Genomic DNA, 20,596 nt, shown 5'->3' with positions numbered 1-20,596 from the left:
TCCCCAGGACCTGCAATACTGCTTGTCTCCTACAGAAAACGGAAAGATAAGCCTAAAAAAAGGCACCGCAGATTTCAGCGAAGGAGCTCTCTGCACTCCAACTCTGGATGTTCATCCCCTGAAGTCCTGCCCTCCAGGCTGTGGCGTGGAGTGCATCCCCCAAACCCGAGCAGACTGGGGGGACATAGGTGGTGATTGTGGGCTGAAGAAAGGCCCTGATACTTCTTCCAGTGTAGGGTTTTGGTCTGGATGACCAGAGCTGCAAGCAGCAGCTTGCTGGGAGAAAACCAAAACCCTCTTATGATGGGCATGGTGGTGTTCCTGGGCACATCCCCGAGCCTGCCCTGCACCTTCACCCCAGCACAGGCTGGGGGAGCATGGCTAGGCACATTGACACCAATGCCCGCATCGGGTCCTCCAAGGATGGAGGGGCCATTTTGCATACTGAGACCCCAAGCAGACCTCAGCATTACAGCTCATCTGGCTGTACCTCTGAATTATCACCTACTCCATGACTTGGCCCTGGACCAGCTACTACTTTCCCAAAAAACTGGGGAGCTGAGGACTGGAGACCATTCCCGGCAAGCATTTTGGGTGAAACCACCCTATTTTGAAGGCTCAGTGAGTTTGGTGGGATGGACGCAGGCTCTTCCATTCCCACCAGCCTTGGCAACAGAGAATGGCCCCCGGCCTGTTTCATTGATAAGTATAGACTCAACCTTTGGGGCTCAACCAAAACTAGGCTTGCAGCCATGCATTGTAATGGAGGAGACCTGAATTGTGGCTCTTGGTGTCACACCCCTCTTTCAAGCCCGTGTTAGGCTTGTCATGTGGACGGGATTCCCAGCCTGTACTTTGAGAGGGTGGAAAGTGATGCTCTAGGCTGGGAGGTTTGTTTCCTGGGAGCTGATAAGCAGGCATAATTTGATTTTAGTGTGTTTCCTTCCTTCTTAACAACACTGTCTGCTGCTTCTCTCTCTTTTTGCTGTGAGTATGAAGAAGCAGACTCTGCTGGCAGGGAAGGATTTAGATGAAAGGAAGCTTTGTCTGTAGGGTTAGCCCTGCTGAGATGTCCTGGAACAGGAGAAGGGCATGTTGGTGTGCGTGTCCGTATGACCTCTGGCAACTTGGAGATGCTCAGGCATTCATGCACTGTGGCTCTTGAGCAGAGCTGAGCTTATGCTCAGGAAAATCTATCCCTCTGTTTACAAGGGTTGAGGGTCATGCTGGTGTCAGTAATGGTCTCTCCTTCCAGGCGTGAAGAGCATCTTTCCAGACCATACAAGTTAGACAGCCAGATGTCTTGATCAGATACAGAAATGTAAACAAGTGATTTTTGCTGCAGGACAAAACGCAGCATCATGTGTGCAGCCAAAGACAAACAGGGTCATGTATCTCCCCAGCAGATCTGAAGTCCATGAGTCTGTTCCTTCTTTTCCTGACAGATCACCAGACGCACTGTGATCTGATGGCAAACAGCCCCTGGAGCCAGGAGAACTGGGGTCCTTGCCTGGGGCTGACACCAAACCACTTCAAGTCCTTTGCAGGGCCATTTGTCCTTCCTGTGCTTTAGTCTGCCCAGATAGAGGAGAATAAAAGAGCAGATTTCCAACCCGTTTTGACCTCCTGTGCTGAAGGGAATGTGGGGTGGCAGTGGGCAGCTGCTGAGCTGATGTAAACCAACGTGCCATGAAGGTCCTGGATTTGCAGACCCGTTGGGCTGTGTGCTATGGATGCCTGGAAAAAAATGAATCTGGCTTCAACATTTCCATCTGACCTCATGCAGGCAGAGAACAGTGCCTGGATGTAGCCAGCATGTCATGCAGGAATGTAAGAGGTTTAGCAAAGTTGACTTGGGGAAAGTTTTCCTTTGGCTGGGTGACTTTTTCCTAGTCCAAACATGGTTGCACCCCTCAGTGGTGACTGGAAGGAGAAAGGTCCTGGACTGCATCCTGCTTTGCCTGATGTCAACACGTCGCTTTTAGTGGTGGTATCCACACCCTGGTGCTCCAGTTCTCAGGGAGCCGAGGGGGCTTGACCATCCTCTTGTTCCCTTTTTGGGCTGTAAAGAGTCTCTCTGCTTACAGAGCAGTCCAGTTTGGCTGTGACCCCACTTCAGCCCTGGGTCAGAATGAGACACAGCAGAAATCCAAGCCAGGCTGAGCAGCTTCTCCAGGCGAGACTCCCGCCTGAGGGGAGCTGGCTGCAAAACACGCAGAGCCAGGGAAATGCCCCGCTCTGGCCAGCAACTGGGAAAACATCTACCAAAAGCAGCACCTCGTGGCTTTGGGCAGCATCCAAGGCTGAGGGCAGCAGCTCTGCAAGGACCCAGGGATATTCAGCCTGTCTTACAGCAAGATGAGTGGTCCCTCTCCTTAGGGCATGCGACAGTTTGGGCTGGTTAGTTTATTTTAACGCATTTGGGGACTGGAAGGATGCCTGGGGAGAGCCACGTGGCAGCAGGGCAGAAGATTGCTTGCCAGCAACTTTCCCTTGCTGGGTACTTTGCAGACCTGTGGATGAAGGGGACGTGGTCTCCATCCCTCCTGGGACAGTTCCCTTGACGCTTGCAAATCTCCTGTGTGAGGAGCAGGAGCAGGGATGCTGCTCTCAGTGGGGCAGCTCGAGCCACACGTTCACCTGGGCAGCCAAGCACCAGTACGTCCCAAACTCTGGTGGAGATGAGGTCAGGTGATTTTCTGGGAGATGATGGTCTTTGACAAGGTTTCCTTCTGGGAGTAGAAAATCACCATCACATTTTCCCAAAGGAGACATGCCCTTTACATCCACAGCTTCGCAAGAAGGAAAAGAAATCAGAAAGTCTGAATTATTATCCCTGACTGTCCCCTGACTTTCTCTAAAGAAGCTGTTTGTTGCTGTGTTTGGAAGGGCTGGTTCCCATCCCAGAAGAGCTCCTGCCAGCACTGGGGATGGCTGCCTGTCTCGGGCCAGATGGGAATGAGAAGGTTATGCAACCTCCCACTTCTGCTGCTGGATCTTGGCATCGAGGCCAACACAAACAAGCAGCATCCCAACTGAAATGATCTGTTTGTCCAAAGCCACTTTCAGCTGAAGAAAAGACACTCTCCTTGCAAGTACTAACCCTATTGTCATTTTTGGCAGAGGACTATTTAATTGATCTGATTTCAGAAGACCACTGATGGCAGAAGCAGGGATATTATTTCAAAGGCTCATGGTCAAAGGTTCATGTTCAATAATCGTGCCTTTGTGTAGGACATGCCGTTTGTTATGTTGCAGCACACAGTAATCATGCTCTCTTTTTGTGTTGGCAGTTCTTTGTTTTCTGCCACGGGTTCCTGCAGCTTTCCCAGCTCCTGGTCTCTGGCTATCTGAAGAGCTCCATCTCAACCATCGAGAGACGATATGGCCTCTCCAGCCAGACGTCAGGGCTGCTCGCTTCCTTCAATGAGGTAAAAACCAGCTTGCTTCTCCTAGTCTACCCTGTGAACGCTCTCTCCATGCTCCTGTCGTTCCCTCGTGAGACCTCTTGGTCTGTGTGTGCTGCTGCAGGTTGGGAACACGCTGCTGATCGTCTTCATAAGTTACTTTGGGAGCCGAGTGCACAGACCCCGTTTCATCGGCTGCGGTGCCATCCTTGTCTCCTTGGCTGCATTCCTCATGTCTCTCCCGCACTTCATAACTGGACCCTACGAGTACGACCAGTCCATTGCCAGTAGGTACTCTAGGAACTTATTTTGTGCCTTTTGGGACAGATAAAGGAAATTACCTTCCCTCAAGGGGTTGGAAGTTGCAAGCTGTAGGTTTGTCCTCTAGGAATTTTAATTTTATGAGGATGAAATCATCTCAGTCCCAAGAGGCAATGGCTGATGGTGGGAAGCAGAGTCAGGGGACAGCTGGAACCACAGGAAAGCCCATAAAAACCACCAAAACACAGGCTGTGCCTCTGATTCCCCTTGTCTTCTGCACATCCATGCAGCAGACAAACACTGGGTAGCAGGGCTCTCATCCTCCGTGTGCTGAGCCAAGTTGTCCCCGTGCCCATGAACTGCTCTCTTATTTTCACAATTTAGATAAGATAAGGTCTCATAAACGCTGAAGCCCTTTACGGGAAGGAAATGAGGTACGGGAATGAGCTTGACTCAACCCAATGGGGTGGCTTTGGGGGTGAAATGCTGTTGTCTGCAGTGAAGGAACATTGGTTTCACACCTAACTTCTCCTGCTTGTGGGGCACCTCATCTCTCTTCCCCTGTCTAGCTGAGCTGTCTTTGAGGGAATGTTTTGAGGTTTTAGACCCCACCAGAAAATCAACCTCCTGTGAGAAATGTGCAGCTGTAAATCACTCATGGAGGAGCAGGTCAGGGTGGGTTTGGGATTTTTCTCCCTGAAAGAATGTGAAGGGATGAGAAAAGAAAGGAGAAAACCACTCTCATTACCTTCTCAAATACTGCCATGAGCTCCAGCAAGTCTTTCAGCTAAACAGCTTTTCTCTGGCTCATCAGAGAGAGCACAGCTGGTTCACGCAGCTGCAGCCACCAAAGGAAGACTTAATAGGTGAATAATTCATGGATGCAAACAGGGGTCAGGTGCTAACAACAGCTTGGAAACAATTAGCCATGCATTTCAGGAGGGCTGGTGCAGGTGGCCCTCTGTCGAGTTCCATATGATTTGGGGCATAACCATGGAAATCCTGCTATAAACACCACCACCCCCTACCCCAGTATTTTAAGGAAGATGAGGGTGCTACAATCAGCACTTTCACTTAGGCAGCTTTGTAATTTATTTCTGGGTAAAATGAGTTTTCATTTCCTGGGTAGCTATTCACAAAATCTGCAGTTTACTCACTTACTTTTATTGCACGATCTATCAAAGGTCCTGGAAGTGATCTCAGCTCTGCTTTTTCCATGGAGGTGGCTTTTTGTGGCATGCACATCCATCTCGCTGTGGACACCTGCAGAGTAGCTCTGAACTTTGCATTTTCTTTCACCTGACATCTACTGAGTGCATATCTATGTCCTTGCTGCTATCTTAGAGAAGTTTGATCTCCAGACTGAGCTCCTTAGACCTGCTCCCCTTGTTATTGCAGGCGTGTTCAGCAACACCACGGACCTGTGCCAGCCTGGGGTGCCGGGGTCCTGGGGGAACCTCAGCGATGCTGGCTGCACCCCCCATGCTGCCAGGGAGAACCACGAGGTTCTTCTCGTCATGTTCATTGCCCAGGCACTGCTGGGCATCGGTGGTGTCCCCATCCAGCCCTTTGGGATCTCCTACATCGACGACTTTGCCAGCGAGAGGAACTCCCCCCTCTATTTGGGTAAGGCTCGGGCTGCTGTGGGAAGAGGAGAAACCAGAATTAGGTTGATAACAAGGCCAGACAGTACTAATTTGCATTAATGAGAGCAGAGCTTGCTATAGATCTTCTGTTCTGCCCAGTGCTGGGAGGGTTTCTGCAAAAATAGTTTATTTGCTTCAAGCTTCGACAAAGTGCGGATGGTCCAGGAGTGCTGGAAAAGATGATTTAGGGGTGATGCTGGGATTTTTGACCAAAGAGTGATAAGCCGGAAAGGGACATAACCTCCAAAAAGACTTCCACAAGTATAGAGGAATAATCTGATCTCTGTGTTCACAGGAGGCAGCTATGGGCTTAGGATGCAGCAATGAAGATTAGTTTAGATATAGGGAAAATTATAGGAAGCTAAAAAAGCAGGAGCAGCCGTCTGGGAGGTGGGAAAGTGTCCTTCAGCAGAGGGGGTGCTGGAGAACAGCTTGGGTACATGGCTAAAAGGGATGTCCCAGGATGGACAAGATGGTCTTTGTAGACCTTTTCCAGCTGTTATCTATGACAACCTTTCAAACTGAACGGGACAGCAAAGGTGGCTCAAGAATAGGTCATTACTGTCAAGAAGCTGGAAGCACTGCATGAAATTTTGCTCTGGTAGATGCTCCAAACCTCTGAAATATATTTGAAAGGATCACCTGTAAGACAGGGGTTGAATCTTACATGCGTTTAATTTTTTTGTCAGTAATTCACATAGGAGAGTTTGCTGGTAACTTTTATCTCCTTAACCTTGTAAAAAAAACTTTGCATTTCCTGGATATCTTATGCCAAGGGTTACATCTTGTTCCTGGGTGTATTTCACAATTTCTAGGAGGCTGTAGAAAAGTGGCAGGAAAGATCTGAGTCTTGCAAAACTTTTCCTGAGAAGGGAGCCTGGAAAGCGTGGGGTTGTTATCCTTTGCGAGGTGCGAGATAAGAAAGCTGCCAGGGAAACAGCACGTGCTGGAGGCAGATGTGGTGGACCCTGGTTGAGCGTGGTCCTGCCTCAAGGCCCCCCCTGCCCCCTGGGGTCCCTTCGTGCAGGGCTGAGCCACTCTCTGCTCTCACCCCTCTGCAGGAATCCTGTTCTCTGTGACCGTCATCGGGCCGGGGGTGGGCTTCATGCTGGGCTCCACCATGCTGCGTTTTTATGTTGACATTGACAAAGTCACTGGAGGTGAGTGAACGCGCCCTCGGAGAGCCAACCAACACCCTTCACCCTGCATCCCATTTTCTGAGCCATCCCAAACCCCAAGGTGCAACCTGTGGGGCGGGGGCTGGTTCCCTTTGCCAGCTCCCTCCTCTGTTAAATCACTTCCATCACCTGGGAATGCTTTGGGACCGGTCTCAGTGCTTGGGTGGATGGCCTGAATAAGTGGGTCTTTCCCACCCAACTCAGTGTCACACACACATCTGCAGGGTTAAACCTGGCCCCATGGCTGCTGGAATCCTGTATTTTAATCATCCTTCAGACCTGGGGTTCCCTCACTCCTGGGCTGCTGCCAGGTCTGGTTACAGAGATGCCCATCTGCATTATGCTTTTAGAGCAGACCTGATTTAAATTCTTTTATGAATTTTCTGCCATTTGCCAGCAACAGCAGCAGGAACATTTTGCCATCAGCCAGCACTAGGGAGGAGTGAGGATGTGAAGGATGAGCAAAACCCAGAGAGAAACTTGAAAGAGAAAGATGAAGGGGAGAAATAAGAGAAAAGTACAGGACCCTGAGACATGAAGAAGCAGAGGGAGGGTAGGATGGGAGGAAGGTTAAAAACAAATAGAAGAGAAATGCTGGATAAGGTAAGAAAGGAACAAGAAAGGGATTTCCTTTTCAAATGTCTCTTCCTGGGCCGTGCTATTAAAGCATTTGTAGTCATCTCCTTTTTGGCTGCTCTTGAATCTTGGCCTGGAAAACAAGAGGGTTTTCCCTGGTTATTAACGGAGCAGACACACATTATGCAGCTCAGCATTATCCTCACGTGAGGAAAGGACGATGGATCCCTTGATGGTGAGCAGACAGCATCAGCTCTGGAGCTGGATGAGCAGTGGGTGTCGACGCTACAGAGACGTTAGCTTTGGCTCCCTCCCAGAGCCTCTGTCTCATTCCTGCTCACTGCCTTCACCAGAGGTTTTTTCACCCAGACTTTGTCACTATATACATTTATGATATTTGCACCTCAAGAGCACGCTCTAGTCTGGACACTGCCTCCTCCTATCAAGCGACGTCCAAGCTGCAGCCATCCATCCTCCTCAGCGGGTGAACCTTGGCGAGGTGTCTGCAGTCTCGCCTCACCTCTGAAGGATGAAGAAATGGGATTAGGGTCTGCTGTCTGCCCACACCCCGACGCTCAGTTCTTCTAAGCCATCTTCTGCAGATGGATGTTGAATGAGAAATGTGCCTGAGTAGCCAGAACTGGAGAACACCCAGTTTTAGAGCTATCTTCAGCCTAAAGATATCTTCAGCCTGCCGGGAAAAGCTAGCGAGCTGTGGCTGCTTAATGCTAAATCTAATTTAACCTCACGTTTTCCTAGAAAAAAACTTGGTGTTTATTCAGGAAGGGATTTAAAATTCCAATTTGCTAAATGCATGGTGCAGGAGGGAGATTATCAAATTTCTTTAACCTATCGCTTGTTGCTTCCAGAGATGGGAGATTAGATGTGGTGGTATCCACCGCACCGAAATCCAGTAAACTGATTGCAGTTTTAATTGCACACCCCACCCCAGTGAGAATAGCTCACTTCTGTTAAAGCTCACAGTTAAGGAAGAGGTTTCTGAGAGGACTCATTTCCTGGGATCGCTCATGAATACTATCTAACCACAGGTATCCCCTTTTTCTGTAGAAATATTTCTTGGTTCAGACTCACCCTGTTGTGAATTTGCATTCTGGCTTCTGCATATCCTGTTTTATTTATGCCAAGCACCCTCCCCACAGAAAATGTTATCTTTGGCTGAGTGCCCTGAGAACGACAGGAGAGGAGGCTGGGTGAACTGAAGGAAGACAGGCAGGAGAACGGGATATAATCCTCATTAAAGCATCTCTAAAGATTGGCTTCGTTGGCTGAGCTGCAAACCAGGATGATGGACCAGGCTGGTGGGCACAGCTCTGGGGTCCAGGTCCTGCTGTGAACAGGGGATCCTTGTGTGGATAGCCAGACTGTAAAAAAACTAAACCAGCACTCTTGGATGCTGAAAGTTAACTGTAGTTAACTCCATTTTAATCTTAAGAAAGGATTTTCCCTTCTGTATTGACAGACATCATGACTTAATCCCCTTGAGAATTTCCAAGCCTTTTCACCACATGGGTATCCCTTCCCTTCAAAAGCTGTGATGGGGATTCTTTCCTCCTCCTTTCCAGCTCTAGGACATCCCTGTCCCAGTTGTCTCCATCCGAAGGGCTGAGTGGGTTTTTAGACACCCTGGTGATAATTAAGAATGAAATGTGATTTAGCACTGTGGGATGAGTCAGGTGCAAATACTGCTCAGACCCCAGAACTGATGGCCCCCAGGTTGGGAGCCACCAGTTTAGAGTTGGCTGATATTTGGGATGACGGGGGCCACCCATCCCTTTGGTGCTCTGAGGTCCTTCCATTCACCTTTGATTTAATGCCCATTTCTCCACTTGTGTTGCAGATGAAGTCCAGCTCACGAACAAAGACCCACGGTGGGTCGGTGCTTGGTGGCTTGGTTTCCTGGTCGCAGCCAGTCTCGTGGCCCTGTCTGCGGTGCCTTATTTCTTCTTCCCACGGGAAATGCCGAAAGAGGTAAGAGAGGTGCTGCAGGTGCCCTTTTGGCATCGCACACGAATACCTCACGTATTTATATGCCTGTTCCTCCCTCGCTGCCGGCATTAGTTGCTGCATCCATGGGAAACACGAGGATGGAAGTGGTCGTGCAGTTTATAGCTGCATCCCAAAATCAGATGTGAGCTGTGGTTTGCTCTCACCTCCCGTGTCAGAAGCTCCTGTGTGCTGAGCAGGTGCTTAGTGAAACCCAGCGTGGTGCCAGCAGCTTAATGGTTGTGATAATTTCCTTGGTGGGGCACTGAAGTAGCGCCTGTGTGTTGATTCCTCTGCATGGGAACATATAGCAGTGGGCAAGCTCTGTGTGGTTCTCACAGCCACCCTCCTGGCTCACCTGGAGGTGGGACTCCTTGCCTTCCCCAGGGAAGCAACGGTCCTGCTCCTTCTGCTGCATCTTGTTTGGGCCAAAACCCTTGTTTCCCTTCAGGAGGAGCCACGTGTGCTGATGACATCGGTCCTAGGTCATAGAAAATATGAATAACGCATCAGGAGCCTTCCCTTAGAAGGGGATTGGACCCCGGGAGTGTTTGAAATACTGAGACTGGAGGGTGGTTTGTCTCATTTGCACTGTAAAAGCCCCTTTTCATCACGCACAGTCCAAGGGCCTCGGGGTTAGCTGCTGCTCCAGCACCCAGCTTCACCCATCTCCTCTTCTCACTGTGACCTCTTTGCTGGCCAAAAGGATTTTAGACACTTTCCAGCCCCTAAACCCCCTGGCTCATCCACAGAGATAAGTGGCAGGGAAAAACCTTTAGCAGCCTGTTATTGCAAGCCAAACCGATGTCTCTCTGCCTGCGGTTTGCTCAGGGGATGCTTGTCCGTGGCTCTTGCTGGAGCCCGTTGGTGGGACAGTACTTTGCTCTGTGCTTACTACCAGGGTTTTTGCTTCTCTGGAGCCCTTCTGAGTGCTTCAGTGCTCATGCCAAGATGTGAAACAGCTTGCGAGCTTCCCAAGCGCTTCGCTGGCTTCGAGTCCCAGTTTTCTGGCAACTGGCGTGTCGTGAGGAATAATACAAAACAAATTGTTCTTTTAGAGGAGGCAGCATGCTATGGTTTTGAATGATATTGAAGTCGCTGGGACGCCCTTAGGAGGTGAAATTGAGCTCATCTCAATGTCTTGGCCATGCTCTAGCCTGTGTAATTGTCTTTCACCTTGGGGCAGCATTGAAACTTTCTTGTCTAAACAAGTCCATGCACTGTCTGGTGCAGAATAATTCTTCATTTCTCCTGCCCTGCCTGAATTTCCACAGGAATGAGTGATTCTTAGGGAGATTTGGGTTTCACCTGCCTGCAAAAATATGACCTGTTGTACCAGTTGCACTTCTGGGGATATAATAAACTCCTGGGTATATATGCTGTGAGGTTTGCAAAGGTGCTGCGGTCCTGCGAGGTAATGGGGTGGAAACTGCTCAGCGCTTTGTAGGATGAGGGCAATACTGAATGCAATGTGCCTGATTTATCCTCGTGAAGCTTGGTTCGCTTTAGAGTCATTATGGATGATCTATATTAGCAGAACCTGCTCAGTGTGCAAGGGTGGCACTCTCCATCTCAGGAGAAAGGTTCTTTATTAGGGCTGATGGGAATATTAATTTCATAAACAGCTTTTGAGAGAAAATAATGTACTTCAAACTAAAACAACTGCACTTTTTTTGCAAGGGCTGCACTCTGATCAGTCTGAGCAGTTTTGAAGAGTTTAAGGAAGGATTGGTTGGATGTTGATTTGAAAAAGCAGCAGGAAGGTTTCACCCTGTTCTACCGGCTGATACCTGTGGGGAATGTTCCCACATAGCCGAGCATCTATTTATCCCTTTCCAGCCCAGACCTTCTTGAATTTCTCCCATTTCCCTCAGAAATCTTTTGGAAACTACTTACAGTAAAAAGTAATAATAGGAAAATAATCTAAGTGATGGCAAAATTCTACTCCCCCTTTCAGGATGGGAGATGCCAGGGCCAGCTGAGCCATCTTGTGCCTGTCCCATGGGGGTATCAACACCACCAGCAGCAGCAAGGGGCCCTACTTTAAAAAAAAAAAGCCTTTTTAGAAACTTTGCCAGATGCTGTTGTGGGTAAAACATCTGTCTGCTGTGGGAGCACTCAAACATTTGTAAGAAATCTGCATTATCACGGTGATTTTCTGTAGATACAGCAGGAAAAAAGTATGAATCAGTTTCTCTTGCTTGCTTGTGGAGTAAATCAGTGTTCGGCTACGGGTATAAGGGTTTTGCATCATGAAGGGCAGCCTCCTTTCTTTTCCACTGAGCTGGAGGAAGCAGCGTATCTCAGGTCACCGAATTACTGCCGTTGAGTTTGCTAGAGCCATGGTTCCCCTCCAAAAGAACATCAGCCAGGGCTACATTGCAAAACCTTGCAGAAGGGATGGGTAGAGTTGGTAAGACACGCAACAACAGGAAGGAAATGTGTGTCTCCAGGCACAAAGTTCAGTGTCGGTAAAACGTTGACCCCAATTTTGCCTTCCTTTGCCTCAACTGGAGCAGCCACCCTTTCCTGGTAGGTCCCCAGTGCTGTGGTGGCTCATGCTGTGGCTTTAGGGTTGCTTCAAGGTTTCCTCTCACAGCACAGAGCAAAGCTGTTGGTTCTTCTTGTGCTGGGCTCTGGTTGGGATGGAGAGGGGGAGATGCGGCATTGCAGTGAGGGAAGGTGGGACCTCCGCGGTAGCACGAAGGCTCATCCCCAACACACTGCAGAGGGGAAGGGAGGGATGAGGTCAATGCAGGGTTTTACAGACCAGCAGATCAACAGGAACAGCCATTGTGATAACCTTTGGGTCAACCCTGTCTAAATACAGCCGCAGCTTCAAAAATGGTCAGCATTTCCTTGGCTGCCTGCAGTTTCAGGGTTTCTGCCTGTCTGAAGCAGGAAAAAAGCAATCAGCAGCAGAGCATCCACAAGCTGCAAGCACTTGAAGGCATCCACTGGGCTTTTCCACCATGTTTGTAAAGCCCCAGCACAATATTTTACCCACAGCAAATAGGAAAAGCACAATGTGCTCTGTCCACAGAAGAAGCTGAGATGTTTCTGCACCACCAGCTGTGGGCGTCATTTCTGGAGGCCAAAAAGGAATTTCAGGTGCCCCAGGTCAAGCTGTCCTTGGGCCACTTGCTGTCTGCAGACCTCTGGGACCACACACATCTCAGTAGATGAAGGGGCTGCCTGGGAATAGCGTGCCCACACCAAGTTGTGGGAACATTTCCCCGCTGCAGAGTCCACCAGATGAGATCACAGCATCAAAGACTGGCCCACGGCTCAATCCTGCTCACTGCTGAAAGCACTATTTCTTTTCTCTGATTCTCATAATACCTTCATTTTCCTTTCTTTCTCCTGCCTCACCCTATACAACTCATCTGGGCCCTTGGTGGTTTCTCCAGACCAAGGACCATCCTTCTCACTGGGTATCATCCAGCAAACGCTGAAAAACAGCACAACCCTCTGTCTATTTGGAGACTTATTTGCCTCCCCCCATCAGCCAAGACAGATCTAGATTATTTATTCTACATCCACATTTCAGCTTCACCTTTATTTGATAGCTTCTTTCTTTGAAGTTCCTGGAATGGCTTGTGCACTTAATGTTAACATTAATGATAATGAGAGTTCTTTCTTTTGATCTTTTTTCATAAATCAGTCACTCCAGACTCGGAACATTTTTATTTCTCTGCTTTGATACTTGTCAGTAAGTTTCTATCACCAAAGTAGTGTGAATAATCCTATTTGAGGGACGATCACAGCAAAGCTATAAAGTTGTCAAGATCTCAGGCAGGGGATGAGCGGATGACGCTGTTACTGGACAAACTGTTTCCAGTCAAGACTAGTCTTTTTTCCAATAATTCCAGTTTAATTAATGAGCCTGAACCATTTCTTGGGGTTGTGTCCTGGATTGTGGCAAACTACAACCTTTGAGCATTTTCCAGTTGCTGAGGAGCCAAAGTTGAGCTCGAGCTTTACCATCTGTCAGCGATGTTATTGTATCCCAACCCACGCAGTGGTATTCTGTCTGCTAAAGGCTTTCCCAGCTCTGTGGGTGACATGAAAAGGGCTTGAAAAGGTGAAAGGTGCTCTCAGGAGCATCTTAAACAGCAGCGGGAGCACTGCCCTGGCTCAGCATTTCTCATTTGCGTGACCTGTCTTGTACACTCAATTATCTCGCGGTTCAGGTTTCGTTCTGTGACACTCCAAAGTCACGTAGAACCAAACATCCCCCAAATGCCGTACAAAGGGGGTGAGTGACACTTCCTCCTCGCCCTGACAAAGGCTCTCCTGTAATGTCAGCACATGTCATCTGCAAACAGATGCCTCATGAGAAAGCTCAGATGGATTTTTATGGGAAGCAGGTCTGCACATCCTGGTCGTGTCCAAGCCCTGGCAGCTCCTGTTCGCTGTCACGCGATCCCCTCTGGATACCAGTCCATCTCATCACTGCTTTCCTCCTAAGCCTCATTGGTAGGTTTCCAAAACTTATTTCTCTGCATGTTGCAAAGCTTTGTCTTATCTCCAGTCTATATTTTACTCTTTAGTTGGTTATTCTGATCCTGATTAAATGTTTTTTCCTAACTGTTGCTCTATTGGCGTGGTTATAGAAAGCCTTCCTTTAGCTGGGCGAGGGAGGCTAACTAGTCCTCTGCTGCCAAAGAGCTTCTCCATCCCAGCAGCCCTGCTTGTCACCCATCCCAGCCACAAGATGGTTTTCCCAGTGCTGCACTGGTCTGGATCTGGTCTCCAGTGGTGGTGCAGCAGGGTCTGCATTCCCCCAGCTCTTCTGGAAACACCATCCTCAGTTCTTCCTCACATCACACTTACTCCTTCCATGGCTGCACCATATGCTTGTGCAGAGATAGACCCAGAGCTACTTGTCATTCTCCTCCTCTCATTTCCAACACTTCCAGCTGTGCAGCAGAAATTGTTTTAAACCCTAAGTGCATGACTGTGCCCTTTGCACTAGGTTTGGTTCGGTTTCTGTCATTTCAGCCCTCTAGTTGCCTACTTTTTCCTATATGGTGTCCCAGCCCACTCTGTAGGGACAATTCCCACCTTCCTTCTCCTCTGCAGATTAAGTAGGACATGTCTTCTCACTATGCCAAGGGGGTTACTGAAAATATTAGCTACAGCTTCTGTGCCAAACCACAAAGGAAGCCGCCAGCACCTCTCAGCAGCTCAGTACATCACACTGGGATGCTCCGTTCTCTTGCTTCTATTTATCCATGTTGTCTTTACTCTCCTAAGTTTCACATTTAGCTAATGGTTACTCATTTGGTGCTGCATATTCTGCTTTGCCCAGTCTGCAGGTATTACATCTACTGCATTCCCTTTATTTATTTAAACACTGGTGGTGTTGAGGAAGGAGAATAGGCTGCTGCTGATCCATCAGTCTCTAACCCAAGGTAGTCCATCCATCTGGGGGACATGTGAGTGCCAACCAGAAGAGATGAGCAGGATGATGCCTCTTTTGTATTAAGTCCATCATCTTCATCCTTCCAGTACTTAAAGGGGGCTACAGGAAAGCTGGGGAGGAACTCTTGATCAGGGGGGTAGGGATAGGATGAGGGGTAACAGTTTTAAACTGACAGAGGGGAGATTTAGATGAGATCTAAGGAAGAAATTCTTCCCTGTGAGGTTGGTGAGGCCCTGGCACAGGTTGCCCAGAGAAGCTGTGGATGCCCCCTCCCTGGAAGGGTTCAAGGCCAGGTTGGATGGGGCTTTGGGCAACCTGGGCTAGTGGAAGGTGGCCCTGCCCATGGCAGAGGGGTGGAACTGAATGGTCTTTAAGGTCCCTCCCAACCCAAACCATTCAGTGATTCTGTGATCTCAAAGCTTCATGTGTGGCACTTCAGCTGGGAGAAATGCACAAATGAGGTGGAAAGGAACCATGCTTCTTCCTTGATGTTGCCAATGGGGGAGGTGGAAGGAGCAAGGTCATCTCCTGTGGGCTGGGATGGAGAGCCTGGCAGAGGCTAGGAGGTGAAATCCTTTGCAGAACAGAGGAGGTGGATTTCTGGAGCTGTTTCACAGCGGGGCTGGAGAGACGTGAACTGTGGGAGTGCTCAGGGCATGCAGCAACTTGACGGCTCTGTGGTGGCCCTGCAAAGTGCTTCTGCCGGGTTTTTCTGATGGGGAACATATCCCCTGTCATCTGTACAATATCTCTGGATTTTACTTTCAATTGTCCTGCTGGATAATCGGAGCAGACACTTGAGGAAAGGGGGGAATGCTGAGCTGGACGTGCAGCTCCGTCCTGGAGGAGATGTATGTGGCAAAGCAGAGGGTTAAGAAGTCACCCCCCATTTCCCAGGGCAAACCCATCTATCTGGGCAGTACCTCAAGCTGTGCAGTGAGGAGCCAGCAAGTTTAGGACCACAGCGTGCAGGCTGGATCAACTTGTTTCATCCTAAAAAGCACCTGGTGCACAGTGGCAGGAGAGGCCTGCAGGCGTGGAGAAACCTTGAAAAGGATGTGTTTGTGTCCTGGCTACATATGTCCATCTCAAATGTTTGGGAATCAGCGTTGCTGCTGGAGGTGGCATTGCTTGGCAAGGTCCAGGCAACACCTGTCCCTCCAGTCCTGAAGCAGAAGGTTTGTGATGAGGAGAAGCTCCTGGGGCTAAAATGCAGATGGGACCTCTCCTGCCCTGCCCTGAGGATACCCCATGGATGCCGGTGCTGCTCTCGGCTACATCACAGGATTGCACCAGCATGCCTGAGCCTGCAAGGAGCCTTCTGCCCTTCTCTAGGGTTGCTAGGGACTTCCCAGCCCGTGGAGGGTATTTTCAGGGTGTAAGCAGCTGACAGCTCTGTCTGGAGTTGTCCCCAGGGGTCCCAGAGGAGGTCGCAGGTCCAGGGTGGTGGGACGGTGCTGGGGCAGCAACTCGACCCTTCTGTGCAGGCAGAGACATTGTGCAACAGCGCTGGGGAAGCGAAAAATAACTTCTCCAGTTTCTGTCTTGGGACAGATTGCCTGCATTTATCCAAATCCTCCCACGTTTATTCAGCAGCGACCTGGTGCGCTTCCAGTGCACACGAAAAGCTGAAATGAAAATAACTGATGGGGAACTCTCTTAAATGCCTGCTCCAATTTGGGTTATCAGTTAATGGGGAAAGGTTAAAGAGCAGGAGCAGGGAAATCTAAGTCTTTGTCTGGAAACCTTTGTTCCTGGGGCTGCGATGCTCTGAGGCTGCCTCATTAAAGCTCCTAAAGCACCAGCAAACCCAGTCTAGACAGGGCATTATCTGGGGAGTAACTGGGGGCCAAGGGGCAGGGCGTGGTGGTGCCACTGGCATGTTACAGGAATGGGCTGGTCCCTACCTTCAGATTTTCTCCAGGGAGCTTTAAAGCAGGCGCAAACAGCGGCTAAAAATAATCATCCCATTTAGGTGAGCAAGGTGCCTGCTGGCTGGTTATTTTAACATTCGAGGAAATAGGGCCCCTGGTGGGACCTACACTTGCTGGAAGAGGCATAATGAAGTGTTTGTAAGGAGCATGACCTTGTCAGAAGGAAAAGAATTCTTTTTTCAAGCTATGAGGTTTTACATTTAGTTTGTTTAATATGAAAATACCTTCTCTGACCTTATTTTTCACTGAGCTGGGAGCGCCAGGTTCCACACAGCCAGAGGGAAACTCTGCAGAAGCCTCAGATTAAGCAAGGAAAACCCCTCTGTCATGGAGAAGGTCATTTATCCCTTTTTCCAGTGGTGTATTGGAATAAAACAAGACCACCAGCACCTCTGGCTGCCCTTCTCACAGGTGCAATAGCAGGAGGGTGAAAGCAGGAGCCTGGCTCGTAGGCAAGCTGCCTTCATTTGCCTTTCCTTCCTAGCAAGTCCAGGGCTCAGCCCTGCTCAGTCATACCTGAGGTGTTCACGTCCGTGCAGGGAAACGGGGGCTTTCCCCAGGCTGAGGTCAGGTTAGGGGTACTCTTCCTAATGCAAAGCGTGAGGGAGTTTCATTCTCCTTCCTCAAAAGCCTATTTGCTTCCTCCCTCTCCCCACCACGCTTGAAGTGACGGCAATAGATAAAATCCCGTTGCAAAAACATGAGATGCATCAAGAGCCCATTCACTAGGGGATGTGCAACCAGGAAATTTAAGTCCTTTAAGGAACCTGGAAAATCCAAGCGTGGGGGGCATTTTGCAAGATGTTGCTCACATATTTTTGTTTTTCCTTGGCATGATGCTGCGGCAGATGGCCGGGGTAGTGCTGAGCAACCAGCCTGTGTTATTGCACCTACCGACTCTGGCTTGCCAAATCATCTGCTCTGAGTAATGCTAAAATCCCCTGCGGCAGGAGGACAGCATCATCAGCAGGGCTTGAGCATCTCTGATGGCAGAGCCAGCATCGTTCACCTCCCTGCCCGCAGTCAGCAGGCAGGATTTGTGCCGGTCCCTCCGCAGCTTGCTTCCCCTGCGTGTGAACGTGCCTGTTTCATCCCAGAGGAATGCATTTCCTGATCCTTTCAGGCAGCAAAAAAATAGATCAGGGGACCAAGCCGGCATGTAGAGAGGAGTTTTCCTCCTTCTCAAGGGCTTTGCTCCATGTGCAGACAGCAGCTGCTCCTCGGGTGGGTGCTAAGCCAGCAGATGCGCACAGAAATGTCCCGCTTGCAAGGGTCACGCTCACGCAGAGGCATCCTGGACTGAGGAATTTTGGGGGATTTGGGGTTGGTTTTTTTTTTTTTTTCGGATGTGCAGACAGTGTCCAGAAGACTGTTAACTCTCCAAAGTACAAACAGCTGGTTGCTGAGAAAGCCACAGTCAGTAACAGCTTGAAAGTATTTTTGGAAAACACTGCAGTTAAGAGCAGAGAGAAAAGACCCTGTAACCTAATTGAAAAGTGAAAGGAAGCTGGATTTTATCTTTGCATTTGAAAAAATGTATTAAACCCTGAACTCTAGCAATAAAAACCACAAAAGAAGTTTTATCACTTTTGCCTTGTAGAGGCTCTTCAAAAAGGGATCATGGCATCCACAGCACGGGGCATTTTGACCTCTCCGATGTTTAATAATCAGTCATAGTTTCAAAGAAAAAGAGATTATTTTAGCCAAAGAGCTGTCCAGTTCTTTCTGTGAATTAAGACCATCTAATTTCTGTTGAATTAACTCATTTGTCTGACTCATATTAAATTTGTGTCAAGAGTTGCAACAGCATTGTTGCTGAGCTGATGTGGGATGTCAGGGACGGGGCTGCTGGCTCTGTCCTTCTGACTAAAAATATGCTGTGGTTTCCCATGAAAACCATACTCCCACAGAACACTTTCTGCTATTACACACGTATAGTAACACATCTAATCTAATTAACGCCCTCCATCCAGTGATTCCCCTAAAAGCCTGCAGAATAGGGGATGGGATGGACATCCAAGAAATCCTCCCCTCCCTTGGCCTCCTGCTTGCTGGTGGGATGTTGGACACTTGCCTTGGGCATGCAGTCATCTAATGAGGCTGGGATGGACCTCAGGTGATCCAAGCCCTTCATCTTCCACCCCTCCTCTTCTGCCAGCACCGCTTTGCTTTTGAGCAGCGGCAGTGTGACAGTGGGGGCACGGATCCTGCCAGCACCTGGGTTAGTGTCCCACAGAGCTGTAAGCACCAGCTGAGGCTATATTAAGCAGAGAGGCTTGGACCTATCTGACCTTCAGCTGCAAAGTGTTGCTCCCCTGAATAGAGAAGGAACAAGGAGAGGGAGCTGCAGGATCTGTTCCCTTCTGTGGACCAGGATGGGAGAGGATGTCCCTTTTATACTGCTGCTGTGCAGTGAATAAAAGAAATTAAAAGCATTAAAGAGAATAGAGGTTGCTAGAATTCAGCTGGGATTTCCAGGAGCAGGAGAAGAATGGGAAGGGGCTGGGAGAGGTGAGGGGTTTGCATCTGTTCCCCATGCCCCCCTGTACATCCCTGCTTCAGGTGGCTCTGGGTCAACCCCTCTCAGCTTAGGAGGTGAAAAATATTTTATCTCCATCCCAGACCCCCTCTTTGCCTGGATCTTTCCCCTCTCCAGTTGCTGCCCACTCTCCTTGCTGGTAACAGGGGCAAAGGCACCTGCACAGCAGCTTGTTACGGTACACACGGAGACACAGGGAAATGCTCATCCTCCACCCAAAACCAGTGTCCAAATCTGCTGGGGGTGGAGGTCTAGGTGCATCGCTCCTTGGGTTCCTGCGCCTGCTTTCCCTGAAAACAGGGGCAAAACAGACTTTCTGGGGAAGAAAAGCATCTCCCCAAGGGTATCCATCTTTCCTGATGAAAAGGCTTACACCCCCTGAATTTCCATATTCACATGAGCTGAATTTCCAAATTCATGTGAGCTGAACACACTTATTCACATGTGCTGTACCTGGGTAATGGCCCAGCTCGGTATTTATTTAAATGTGATTCATTACTGTTGGGAAAGAGAGGAAAGTTGGCTCTTATCCCTGTAGCGCAGACATCTGCGAGGATGCTGTCAGCCCCATCTTTGACCCGACAGTGCGGACACAGAGCAGCAGCCATGGGCAGGAGGACATCCGCCCGTCACAACCCACGCTGGGCACGCACAGTGCTGGCTAAACCCAGAAACATTGCAAATTCTGTCTGCAAGAAGCACGGGCTGCTCTCTGTTATGATTCGGGAGAGAAAAAGTGAGTTGAGTGGAAACTTTGGCATGGTCGGTGCAGACAGCCTCTCGTCTGTCCCCAGGTGGCGAGTGGGAAGGAGAGCAGCAGCAAGAAGAGCAAGGATGTGCTCAGCCAGCTCAGGTCGAGATCCGAACACGTGCAAAGCCTCTCTCTAACCCAGTTCATCAAACGTAAGTGCGTGCATCCCCTGCCTCCCACGTACAGGGTTTCTCTGCTTGCACAAACATTTATCCTGGCAAGGGGCAGGTTGCAATGCTGGTAAGAAAAAGGGATGTTCCTCCCTGTGCTCAGCTACCTCCTAGGTAAGCCCTCAAGATGCAACTTAGGTGTTCTGCTGGGTTTAATTAGATCTGCAGATCTCTTCTGCTCACAGCAGATGCTTGCCATCAAGTCCAGGCTACCCTGCTCCACCTCAGGCTGATCAAAACACCTGGGGTTGGTAGTTCTCAATGTTGTGGGGCTTTATGGCTCATCTGGGCAGTGGCAAACAGGTCAAAACCTCATTGGAGCCCGAAGCCAGACAGGAAAGAGGGGTGCAAGGTGTGAGCCCGGAGCAGAGCCATGGGAAGGGGAAGACCCACTCTGTTAGAGGGGGGTTTGCAGCTTGGGTGCACCCAGCTGCTATTGCTCAGCTCCCAGGTCATAGCAAGAATCAGACCCCCAGCAGGACTGGCAGCTTTTTGTCCCCCAAAACCTTCTCAGAGCCCCTCTTTCAAGGCTGGTGACAATATCCGAGCCAAGCTGCCCTCCCTGTCCCACCAAGGATGGTCGGCGCTTCCTGGAGCCAGGGTCTGAGCAATTAAAATCAGAGGCGTGTTTGTACAGGATGATCTTAATCCAGTGCAATTAGCTTGTTTAGAAACGAGCAGGCTCTTTGTGCTGAAGGGAAT

The 20,596-nt window shown here is 49.5% G+C and overlaps 1 protein-coding gene across 1 annotated transcript in view; it reads left to right on the top strand.

Moving 5' to 3' along the window:
- SLCO2B1 (solute carrier organic anion transporter family member 2B1) overlaps positions 1–20,596 on the top strand; it is a 63,574-nt gene that overhangs the window by 21,861 nt on the left and 21,117 nt on the right. The window contains exons 3-8 of the mRNA XM_074816582.1: positions 3,294–3,431; positions 3,532–3,694; positions 5,067–5,294; positions 6,376–6,474; positions 8,927–9,057; positions 19,768–19,876. Coding sequence (XP_074672683.1) covers positions 3,294–3,431; positions 3,532–3,694; positions 5,067–5,294; positions 6,376–6,474; positions 8,927–9,057; positions 19,768–19,876 — 868 coding nt within the window. The remainder of the gene's footprint in view (positions 1–3,293; positions 3,432–3,531; positions 3,695–5,066; positions 5,295–6,375; positions 6,475–8,926; positions 9,058–19,767; positions 19,877–20,596) is intronic.

The sequence above is a fragment of the Strix aluco genome, chromosome 2 (assembly GCF_031877795.1).
Source record: "Strix aluco isolate bStrAlu1 chromosome 2, bStrAlu1.hap1, whole genome shotgun sequence".
NCBI lineage: Eukaryota > Metazoa > Chordata > Aves > Strigiformes > Strigidae > Strix > Strix aluco.
This window is presented reverse-complemented; position numbering and strand designations above follow the sequence as displayed.